The 12448-nt window shown below is 50.7% G+C and overlaps 1 protein-coding gene across 1 annotated transcript in view; it reads right to left on the bottom strand.

Moving 5' to 3' along the window:
- Positions 1-12448, bottom strand: part of UBE2O (ubiquitin conjugating enzyme E2 O) — a 34723-nt gene continuing 22275 nt past the window's right edge. Inside the window, exons 13-20 of the mRNA XM_061558953.1 lie at positions 11696-11785; positions 10784-11171; positions 10216-10433; positions 7037-7175; positions 5000-5136; positions 3977-4180; positions 3176-3233; positions 1-2661 (exon numbers count right to left, since the gene is read on the bottom strand). Coding sequence (XP_061414937.1) covers positions 1646-2661; positions 3176-3233; positions 3977-4180; positions 5000-5136; positions 7037-7175; positions 10216-10433; positions 10784-11171; positions 11696-11785 — 2250 coding nt within the window. The 3' untranslated portion in view covers positions 1-1645. The remainder of the gene's footprint in view (positions 2662-3175; positions 3234-3976; positions 4181-4999; positions 5137-7036; positions 7176-10215; positions 10434-10783; positions 11172-11695; positions 11786-12448) is intronic.

Raw genomic sequence — 12448 nt, 5'->3', positions numbered from 1 at the left:
TCATGGCGCATCACTGTTTATGAACGGACACCGCACTGCAACCTGAAACGACAGCGACATGGGAGCGATTACAAAATCATCACGGAGATGGGATTTTTTTTTGTCCCAAAGTTATCATCGACTTGTAAACCTCAAAAAGAAATGCATATATATTTTTCAGTCTCTTTATTGTAATAACTTCCAACGTGTAACGCTCCGCGCGGCATCCGCTCGCTTCCGACGCGAGAACAATTCGGGAGGCGCGAGGGAGCGCAGGTCCAGAGGCAACGGCAGCCACGGCGTGCGCTGGTGCCCAATTCCACAAGCTCTGCGATCCTATATCTAGATTCATTTGAAGGTGTTATCGGCCAATTTATGAGTATTTACAGTTGGGAGGAAACTGGAGCACCCAGCGAAAAAGCCGCGCGTGCGATGGGTCCAATAATAATCGATCTCGTGCAGATGGAACAGGTTGGAGGGCACGGGGGGCACTCCGGACAACCACGTGCCAGGGAGTTTCACGACATTTGTTCGACCCTCCAAACCCTCGCCGCCTCCGGTGCTGAATGTCAGGCATACGACGGCGCCGCCACCGCCGTGATTTCTGACACGCTAAATTGGGATCGTGTAAATGTCACGGTTGGATCGATGACTGTGACGCAAGCGCAAGATAAAATGTATCAGCAGCTTGGGTGACCACCAGTCATTATACTCGGGACCTCGCGCCTCCAGAAAAGTGACTCAAGGCTCCAATGTTTTTTACTTCCCCACCCCCCTCCCCAAAAATGTATTCTTAATGTGTGCTCTCGGCATCTGTGTGTCGAGATTAATTAAATCGCAAACATTGCAATGCGGCGCTTGGCCGTGTCACAGGATTGACGACGGAAGAGATCTTTCGTTGCTCCAGAAAAATTCTGTCGCGTTTCCATTCTTTATACGGGAGGGGTCATCCACTCTCTCACGCTCCCTGCAATGGGAATATTTGTTTTGCGTGATCGTCAAAGTGACATTTGTCATTCCAAGAGCGAGAATTTCGCCACAATAAAGCGCTTGTGACCAGGGCAGATGCCATCGCAGCTCGAGACGCCTGAGAACCGAGTTTGATACCAGGTTCTCAGCGGTGGCTGGCTCAGCGCTCAAGGCTGGTGACCCACACGCCCACCGCCCCTTCACTATTGTGAGGATGAACCCTGGTCACGGACGTCGGCTCAACTGTGCCGTCTAAGCACGCAAAGCTTTGTGCGCTCCATATGACAATCGGCAACACATTTCAATAAGTATTTCACACACGCTTGTGGCAATAGAAAAAAAATATTATAATCAGAAAGTGACATTCAGATAACAGGCATCACAAGCGGTTTACCATGTTTTTCACGTTTAATCTTTAATGCGGTTTATCAACACATTCCCATTAATTTTCCTCAACAGTAAAAATATTACTGAGAATTTGTACATTTGCGCACGTACAAACATTGGCGATCGAACTGGGAATTTAATAACAAGAGCTCTGCTTGAGGTATCCCACAAACCACGTTCGGATTTTTTTTTTTGTTAACGATGCACCGTCCTTTAGTGACCTTTCAAAACATGCATTGATATTTTAGTTTGTGTCTTGCGTTCCTGGTAAATCTGATAGCGGACCGATAAAGCTGCCTGGAGGACACGGTTAATGCCTGCCGCTGTCACGTTGCTCATGTTCTGGTACCGGCTCCGTCTCCATCTGCGCGTCTGTGCGTGCCGCGCTGCTCTCTGGCTTGCCCACGATGTTGTCGGGGATGCCCAAGGACACCAGAATGGACTGATATTGCTGGAGACAAGTCTTGAGGCTTTTGCTAAAACCCTTGGAAAGGGGAAAGAGAGGGAAGCCCACGTCGGGGTAGCCGCTCTTCCCCTGCAGGAAGGTGCGGTAGCTCTTCTTGCGCTTCTTGGGTTTCACGGCGCTCTCCGCCTCTTCGCCCGACTTGTCGAGCGCCTTGCCCTCGGCGCGCGCCCTCTCCCCCGTCGGCTCGCCACCGAAGACCGCTCCGGCACCCTCGTCGGCATCCCCCTCTTCCTGCGCGGACGCGGCGCCGGCTTGCGCGGCACCGCCAACTGCTCCGCCGACGGCTCCGCCGACGGCACCGCCGACGGCACCGCCGACAGCTCCTCCGACGGCACCGCCGACAGCTCCTCCGACGGCACCGCCAACGGCTCCACCAACGGCACCGCCGACGGCACCACCGACGGCACCACCGACGGCACCGCCGACGGCTCCTCCGCCGGCCGAGGAGTCGCACTCCATGGCGCAGTCGTCCTCCGCAACTTGGGCTTCGGCGGCTTCGGAGTTGCTGCTTCGAGAGCCGCCGTGCGGGGACGCTCCCCGCTGGAGCGCGGGCGGAGACGCGCGGTCCTCGGCGGACAGCGGCGACGCCGCGAGGCACTCCTGCTGCTGCTGCAGCAGCTGGTGCAGGTCGAGCCAGGCCTGCAGGCGGTGCAGCATGCGCCAGCCGCGCGTCTGGAAGTGCTCTCGGATCTCGTGCTGAAAGACGGCGGGCGGGTGGTTGAGCAGCAGCGTCATGGACTGCACGAGCTTGATGAGCGCCATCTCGTTGTAGCAGCGGCTGTTCTCGTAGCCTTCCTGCAGGCCTCGGTCACTCTCGAAGCCCGCCTCGTTGTAGTACGGCTCGTTCACCAAGATGAGCCCTGAAGTTCAAGCGAGGGGCATTTCGATGTTTAGTTTTGAAGGGCACCGTACAAATGATTGCAAGACTGGGTATTCTCCATAGCACTGTCCACTAAATGACCCCCACGAAGTGAACTACGAACATGATACACGCGGAGGTTCAAAACGGTCACGAATCTCCATGCCAGGCGCGTCTCGCCATCGCCAGTGGCGGACGTGCTGAGGCTTAGAGGGATGCGACTCGTATGAACGACATTGTCACACCACCCAGCTTGTTATATTGACCTAGTTTAAACTACCCTGCCATTACATATATTTTTATAATGGGCGATTCTTTAATGGATTACCCTGTAACATAAAGTATAACCGCTTTTCAAATGTGGTCTTTTTTTAAATGATATAAAATTTAAATAAAGGCCAAAGCTATGAACTTTAAATGACAACAGCATGTGGTCTACAAATGGACATTTGAGTCCTTCTTGCAACAACGGTACGGCTGAGTTGACAATCTCACGAGATGGGGGGAGGTCCTACCTTGGATAGAAATCAGCACTTGAAGAAGACTTGACTTGTTAGTCCACTTCTCTGTTCCCTGAAACATCGTGCAAAAAACAACAAGCTATGAGATTTTTTGGGTTAGATTGCGTAGTTTTACGTGTAAATTTACGCAAATCCAACCCCAAAAAAATCTCTAACCCAAAAAATTATATTGGTCACGAAAGCCTATGTGTTAAACGAACAACAAGAGGTTTTACTTTAAACCCTCTTAACGGCACACACTTGAAGAAAATCCACAAACATAAATAAAAAACACCTTTTCAAACCACAAAGTAACTAATGTTAAGACATGCAAGAAATAAAATTCCACGTGGATGAGGTCGTTTAAATATTCTCTAGCGAGGGCTTCCACGTCCACTTGTAGATGGTGGTGGGTTGGAGAGATTTTGCATGCACAGGACCACTGCTCAAAAGCACCTTGCATCATCACATCTCATCTCAACCATTCCAGTCTTGCCCATGGGACACTGGTGACAGCTGCCTCCACTCAGCAGAAGTTGAAACGCAGCGATGGCCTGCATAAGCGGGGTGGAGAGCCGGGGGGATATTCTACCAGCAAGGAGGCGATGCTACTAAATAACATCGCGGGGGATCTGACGTCCAACGTGAAACGGACGGCGTGCATTTTTGGTGCTTAAACGCACCCCCCCTCCACCGTTACTAACCAGGGCGGCCGCCGTACCCGAACCTGCAATCCGAGCCGAACTGCCGTGGACGCAAACGAACTCCACAAAGCCCTTAAGCTGGAGCCCGTGCACACGTGCAGCAGCGTCATACCTTTCCGACCCAGGTGCCCAGCAGGCTGACGCACACTTTCCCGTTCTCGTAGAGGTTGGGGTTGAGGCGGCCGCTGCACTGGGAGAGATATTGGAAGGAAGGGGGGCAGGACGGGTAAATGGCGGGGAGCTGAATGTCGAAGACAAAAAGGCCGTCCTCGTACGGAGTCCTCGCTGGGCCGTGGATCAGCGCCGAGAACAGGTCCTGTGAAACAACACACAAAACGTGTCAACGGCCGGGCATGGGATTATTAGTTTACATCAATTCCCCCCCAGCTTCCCTTCTCCCCCCTCCACCTCCCCTTCTCCCCCCTCCTTTTATCCCCCCCACCTCCCCTTCTCCCCCCCCACCTCCCCTTCTCCCCCCCACCTCCCCTTCTCCCCCCCACCTCCCCTTCTCCCCCCCCCCACCTCCCCTTCTCCCCCCCCCACCTCCCCTTCTCCCCCCCCTCCTTTTATCCCCCCCCGGCCCCCCATCTCCTCCCCCCACCACCTCCACCTTCCCTTCCTCCCCACTTTATAATTAGCACTATTCATCGAATCGTAGGGGTACCACCACATTCCCGTGACCAAAAGTATTGAGCGAAGTGCACGATGTGTCCAATTAAAACCGGTCAAATTGAATGGTGGTAGCTTGGTTAGTGTCTGCACTGTGAACTCGGAGACCCGAGTTCGCGTCACGTCAGAACCGGTGCAGCCCTCTTCCCCTTCATAAAACCACACTGACCGGCATGTACAAGTATGGTATAACAAAAAAAACAACCTCTCCATGACCAACATGCAGTGTGGATGTCATTCATCCACTGGTGTATTGAGAATTTCTGAAACATATTTATTGTATATCTTATGTCCCCAATAGTAACGCATCTTTATTAAAGTTTCGTTCATAATGGGTCATCTGCAGACAGGATGGACAGACGGAGGTAACGATGCACGGATGGAGAGGCAGTAAGAGCTCACGGATGAACCCCTTTCACCCTCGGTCAAATGCGCTAACGAGAAAGCGTGGAATGGGAGGACGCACCATGCGGTCCTCAAAAGTCTTCACGACGATGCCCTCTGGCAGCGACGTTGCCAGCAGCGCCATCTCCTTTCTGACGGAGCCGAAAAACTTTTTGGAATCCGATGGTTGAAATTCGGTCTTCTTGAACATGTGCGAGTCTACGGCGAGAGCGGAAACGTGCGCCGATTAAAACATTCGCGGCGACGACAATCAAACGGAGGATTCAACAACACGCGGGGGTATTTCTCAAAGTGCGGCCTTGGCTCCAGCATGCTGGGACGCTAAACCTCCGTGGCATCAGTGAGCCTACTGGACATGCGTAAAAAAAAGCTTCATAGCTCATTGGATTTCTCCACTCTAAAACTAAATTCTAATCCATGATTAATGCCGTCCTCCAAGTTGCCATCAAACATAGGGGAGGCCGCTCTCCTAGCTTACATTTACATGCTAATCCTTCACATTAACATCATGCTAATCTCTCACATTTACATCATGCTAATCCCTCACATTAACATCATGCTAATCCCTCACATTAACATCATGCTAATCTCTCACATTAACATCATGCTAATCTCTCACATTAACATCATGCTAATCCTTCACATTAACATCATGCTAATCTCTCACATTTACATCATGCTAATCCCTCACATTAACATCATGCTAATCTCTCACATTAACATCATGCTAATCTCTCACATTTACATCATGCTAATCCCTCACATTAACATCATGCTAATCTCTCACATTTACATCATGCTAATCCCACACATTAACATCATGCTAATCCCACACATTAACATCATGCTAATCTCTCACATTTACATCATGCTAATCCCTCACATTAACATCATGCTAATCTCTCACATTAACATCATGCTAATCTCTCACATTAACATCATGCTAATCCCACACATTAACATCATGCTAATCCCACACATTAACATCATGCTAATCTCTCACATTAACATCATGCTAATCCCTCACATTAACATCATGCTAATCTCTCACATTAACATCATGCTAATTTCTCACATTAACATGCTAATCTCTCACATTAACATAGCCACTTCCGTGCCCTCGTCGAGGAGGCCGCTCTCCTATCTTACAGTTACATGCTAATCTCTCACATTAACATAATTGGCCCCGGTCACTTCTTTAGGACCCATGGGCTACACCCATTTCAAACCTTTTAAAACAGTCTGCCTAAGCAGCAGACCATGCTTTCCCACCTGTGTTGCGCCCAAAACGTCGTGATTTATTTTATTTTACCGAAAGAACCAAAGAGTATAGGGAGGGTAATTATTATTTGTACTACTTCCCTAAACACAGTTGTCTGGAGATGCTTCAAGCATTCAGTTGCTATCATCATCGGCGACGGTCAATCCAGCTGCTGGAGGAACACCGTCCCCCAAAGGGCCGCCCCCCCCCCATCTCTCAGGATCCCACAATTCAACAATCCGCCCGGCACCCGCTCGAGAGGCGATTTAAACCGCTCCATCTAACCGGCGGACGTCCCCCGCCGCGTTTTGAGTTTACAATCCTAGGCTGCCATATTCCTTGACCGTCGGCCACCGTCCCTTGCGTAGACGTGTCCTGCCCAAGCCCGCGTGCCTTTCTTAAAAGCAGACCAGCCACTGAGAACGCATGTGTAAGTTCAACTTTTTTCGCACCGCACGTGGCCAGCCACGCTAATCAGAGGTGTGGGGGAAGGACAACAAACTAAACGCAAAAAGCAGTTCTAAAGAAATGAGTTTCAATCCAAATGATTTACAAGTACATGGCTCCAGTGGCTTCCTTAATATCGGCAGAAAGAGCGTTCCAGATGGCGCAGAAGCGCATCCGAAAGCGCCGCGATGCGGTGACCACCATCTCTGTTCGATGGCCAGCCAAAGGCCGCTGCTGCTGCGATGATGACCGGCGTTCGCGTGACTGTTTACATTCCTTGACGAGGCATCAGCGAGGAATCGCGGTTCATTTGAAAAAATGACGTCGTTCGCCCGATCCCGCATGTTTCTCTCTCCGCGTCTCTTCAAGACGCTCCGCCGCCGCTTTTACCTGGGGCGGTCTCGAGCACCGAGAAGACTTCTCCCTGTGCACTGGTGAGGATCACTCCGGGCTGGGCACCGCTACACTCGCACAGCACGGGCGCGTCGCTGGCCGTTTTGCTGGCATTGAACACCGCCGCTTCCTCCTTCTGCAAGGCAAACGCAGTCGGCGTTTAGGGGGTCCGTTCAAGAAGACGCGGAGGGGTAGCTTTAGTTTACACGACCGTCAGAAACCTCACCAGCCTGCATTGTTGACCAACGTGATGTTGGTGATGATGATGAATGTAAATGAGGGCCCAGTGGTTTACGCTGCTACAGTGGCTAGGAGATGTTAACTCCCTCGCCTGGTATACAGGTCGTGGGTTCGATCCCGACCCTGACGCCTGCTGTATATTTGGAGTTTGCATGTCTCTCTCCCCGTGGTCACGTGGATTTTTCTCCGGGTCCTCCGGTTTTTCCCTCCACATTTAGAAACATGTGCTTAAGAGTATTTGGCTGCAATACATTTCCACGTGATAAGCCACTTCATTGAGCTATCTTATGTGGCCATCGGATGTGCGGGGGAAGGACATACAAAATAAACACAAAAAACAGTTCTAAAAAAATGAGTTTTCAATTTAGTAGAGTGGTGTATTTTAATTTAAAGCTTTCGTGACTGCAGCGATTCATATTCTTGGTTCTTTCGGTAAAGTCACGTAGAAGGGAAATAATAAAATAATATAAATATAAAAATTCTCACGACGTTTCGACTGCTTGTGTTGCTTGTGTTGCAGTCGAAACGTCGTGAGAATTTTAATTGTTTTATATCTATATTATTTCATTATTTCCCTTCTACGTGACTTTACCGAAAGAACCAAGAATATGGTGTATTTTAGTATATAACTAGCTGTACTACCCGGCTTCGCCCGGGACTTGTATCCACCACGCCCGGCCGCCTTTGTCTCCCCAGTGGCGATGTTAATACGCCACACCAGTTACTCGTTTTGAGGCAGAGTCCCTCCCTCACCACTCTCCCTCCCTCACCACTCTCCCTCCCTCACCACTCTCCCTCCCTCACCACTCTCCCTCCCTCACCACTCTCCCTCCCTCACCACTCTCCCTCCCTCACCACTCTCCCTCCCTCACCACTCACGGCCGGCCGCCTTTGTCTCCCCAGTGGCGATGTTAATACGGCACACCAGTTACTCGTTTGAGGCTGAGTCGATCTAGGGGAGGTTCAAATAATCGTCACCGGTGGTGGCCAGTGAGCGGGAATCGAACTCGGTTCGCCGGGTTCGTAGCGCAGCGTAGCGTTAACCACTACACCCACCGCTCTTCACACACCACACACGCACAGACACACACACAGACAGACACACAGACACACGCAGACACACACAGACAGACACACACACACACAGACACACAGACAGCACGCTAACCACTACACTACCGCTCCCCACACACCACACACGCACACACACAGACACACACACAGACACACACACACACAGACACACACACAGACAGACAGCACGCTAACCACTACACTACCGTTCCCCCTACACAACACACGCGCGCGCGTCCATAGGTACACATACACGCGCTTGCTGCAGACACACACGACTTTCAGGGTGCGTACGGCAGTAAACGACTGAAATAATAAAGCGGCAATGCTGCGCGAGGAACGCGTTAGACCTGCAACACATTTGTGTAATGCGAGCGTAAACACACAAACACATACAAACACATACACACACATACATACACACACACATACACACAAACACATACACAATACACACACACATACATGCAGACACACAGACACACACATAACACACATACATACACACACATACATACACAGAAACACATACACACACATACATACACACACACATACATACACACAAACACATACACACATACATACAGACACACAGACATACACATAAACACTTAAAAAAAACCACACATACATACACACACACATACATACACACAAACACATACACACACATACATACACACATACATACAGACACACAGACATACACATAAACACATACACACATACACATGACCCGGCTTCGCCCGGGACTTGGAAGCACCACGCCCGGCCGCCTTTGTCTCCCCAGTGGCGATGTTAATACGCCACACCAGTTACTCGTGTGAGGCTGAGTCGACCTAGGGGAGGCCCAGGTCAGGTTGAAATAATCGTCACCGGTGGTGGTCGTGAGTGGGAATCGGCGTACGTGTTACAAATTGACTAACTTTACTTCATAACCAGGCTACAGTGTACATTATAGACTGCCAGTACACCCACTCAGCTTCATAAGCAGGCTAGAGTCTACATGATAGAGTGGCAGTACGCTCACGGAGCTTAATAAGCAGGCTACAGTCTACATAATAGACTGCCAGTAGACTCAGGCAATTTAATAAGCAGGCTACAGTAGACATTATAGACTGTCAGTACGCTCACCCAGCTTAATGACTATTTGTACAGTCACCATTTAAAGAATAGATTAATGGCGCGTAGGGTTTGAAAGTAATATAAATTGCACACATTGTGTTGGGGGGGGAGTGAAGAGTACGTGAAAGTTTGATGAATTTACCTCAGACTCGCGTGGTGGGTGTCGAGGCCTAGTAGCGTGCAGAGCCTCCGGCCTCGCCTAAATTTCCCACCCGGCAGAGGCAGGGTACGGGTGGCGTTCCCCCCCCCCGCGCTACAATAATAGTGTCTAATCGCTATTATTTAAATATCTAGGGAGCCTATAACAGTAATAGAACACATTGGGGTGGGAGGGGACTGAAGAGGACGTGAAACTGTGATGAATTAACGTCAGAGTCGCGTGTTAATGCGTGCGCCTATTTTTAACGGGAATTAAAAATGGCGAATGCGTCGCTAGCCGTTGCCAGGGGCAACCGCCGGACCAATCGTGTGTCGCAATGCAGGGGCAACCGGCAGACCAATCGTGTGTCGCAATGCAGGGGCAACCGCCGGACCAATCGTGTGTCGCAAATCCCTGACATTTCGTCCAATGAAAGTGCGTATGGTCCGGCGACACACAGACAGACAGACAGACAGATTCACGATTTTATATATATAGATAGTGTATTGTAGTGTATAATGGTGGTGTGGAGTGTATAGCATGGTGTCTCGCGTACAGCGTAGTGTGTCTAGTGTCGTAGAACATGCAATCGCGCCTCATTGGAAGGCTTCTCCGCCTCCTCGTCGTCCTCTGCGGACGTCATGCTGTCCATGGTCTTCCGGAGCAGCTCCTGCAGCTTCTTGATGTCGTTGAGGAACTTGTGGTCGCGGCTCGGCCTCTCGGGGCAGGGCTGCGCCGCGGTGGTTGGCGAGCCCACGAGCACCTGCTCCACCGTCATGTTCTTGAGGCTCTCCAGCAGACGCACCGTCGCCTCTGCAGGCGAGGTGACATGGGGCGCAAGTTAAGTTGGGCGCCCGCGGTGGGGAGATGTTAACCCTGTACCAGTTCTGATGACGGACGCGTGAAAAAGCACTAAACAGAGCAATTTTGTCCTCCTACTGGCAGACTAATGCCCATTGCAGGATGCTGCTGCTGCTGCGATCACCCTGCGCCACTCAGCGACAGCTACCACCGCAAAAGTCCCCTTGGCGAGACTACAGCAGGCCACTGGAATTGGTGGAGAGGAGACGCCACGATGCAAGGACGCTCCGAGTTGCCACGTTTAAGTGCCGTACGAATACAAATCTCTCATCCTTATTAGATCGAACAGGCAAAGCCCTCACCTTTAATTTCTGGTAGATCCATGCTGGCCCGATTCAACACGGACGCCGTGGCTCCAGATTCGGCTCCGGCTGGTTCCCTGGCGCTCGCTTCGGGGTTCTTGGCTCCCGCACGACCACCGGACGCGCCCTTCGAGCCGTCGGCCTCCGCCTCGGAGAGGTGCTGCTGGGGTTTGGAGCGCTTGTCGGCAGCGGGAGAAGGGGGCACCGCGTCGGCGGGGCCCTCGCCGGGCTTGTCCTCGACGGCGGCAGCCGACGCTTGGTTTTCCGTCTCGGTGACATCGTCGTCCGTCTCCCAGCTGTCCAAGTCGTCGCTCCAATCATCCTCGCACTCCTCCTCCAACGAGTCCAGGTCGGAGTCCTCGAAATCCGAGTTTACCTTAAAGAGCTCCTGATAGGCGGGGGTGCAAAATAAGTCAATAAATAGCCAAATAAATAAAATAGCGGTTGCGGAATGCGTTTGTGTATTTGTCAATGGTTGATTTTTGCTCTGGTTCTATCTCAAAAGTTTTGGACAACCCCTTTGATCAATTTCAACAGTGTATAACAAGTCCCTAAAAGCAACAGAACTTTAAATGAAAGTTTAGTTCCTAATAGATTATGTTCATTGTACGATTTACACTTTCTTGAATGCAGAAACCCACGTGTTATATTCACATAAACTGCTGCACTAGCATAAATGGCTACACGTATTTAGGAACATACGATTCCATTAAACTGATATAAAAACTGTGGTTCGTTATTTACTCTTCACGCTTAATAGTTACATTTGGCCACGGACGTATTAATTCAAGAGGTGTCATTTTCAGTGGACCAATACAGTGAACAAATGCAACGTTAAGATGCTTACGAACTTCAGGAATTTCGTAGCAAATTAAGAATTGCCATTGAGGGAGAGTGCTGCATGTACCTCACCTGTGGATACAAGCTGGAGATACTGTTGTTAATCCACCGCACCTTCACTTTCCCAGACTCGTCCATGTTCACAACTTGTCCAATGCATGGCTGAAAGAGGTTAACAAAGAACACATACGGAATTACGCTCCTCTGCCTATTAACAATTAAAAATATAACATGTAAAACGTCTTAATTGGAGGACAGCAGACATGCATCCTGCCATCGTCATCAATACATGTTTTAAGATTTTTACCAGGTCTACAGTTCCCCATGGTATATATATATATAAATACCACGGACCGACGGTGCAATGGGGTTAGGGAACCTGGTCACTTAAAATTAAATTCACGGCCGCAGGCAACATGGGCGACATCTGAAGTAGCTCCGGCCTGCCTCACCGACCCACAAGGACCAGCATGGTGAAGCAGGTCCAACAAGCAACCCCCACGACCCACAAGGACCAGCATGGTGAAGCAGGTCCAACAAGCAACCCCCACGACCCACAAGGACCAGCATGGTGAAGCAGGTCCAACAAGCAACCCCACGACCCACAAGGACCAGCATGGTGAAGCAGGTCCAATAAGCAACCCCACGACCCACAAGGACCAGCATGGTGAAGCAGGTCCAACAAGCAACCCCCAAGACCCACAAGGACCAGCATGGTGAAGCAGGTCCAACAAGCAACCCCCACGACCCACAAGGACCAGCATGGTGAAGCAGGTCCAACAAGCAACCCCCACGACCCACAAGGACCAGCATGGTGAAGCAGGT

Source organism: Lethenteron reissneri, chromosome 3 (genome assembly GCF_015708825.2).
Source record: "Lethenteron reissneri isolate LAM-NWPU_2019-01 chromosome 3, ASM1570882v1, whole genome shotgun sequence".
Classification (NCBI taxonomy): Eukaryota; Metazoa; Chordata; class Hyperoartia; order Petromyzontiformes; family Petromyzontidae; genus Lethenteron; species Lethenteron reissneri.
This window is presented reverse-complemented; position numbering and strand designations above follow the sequence as displayed.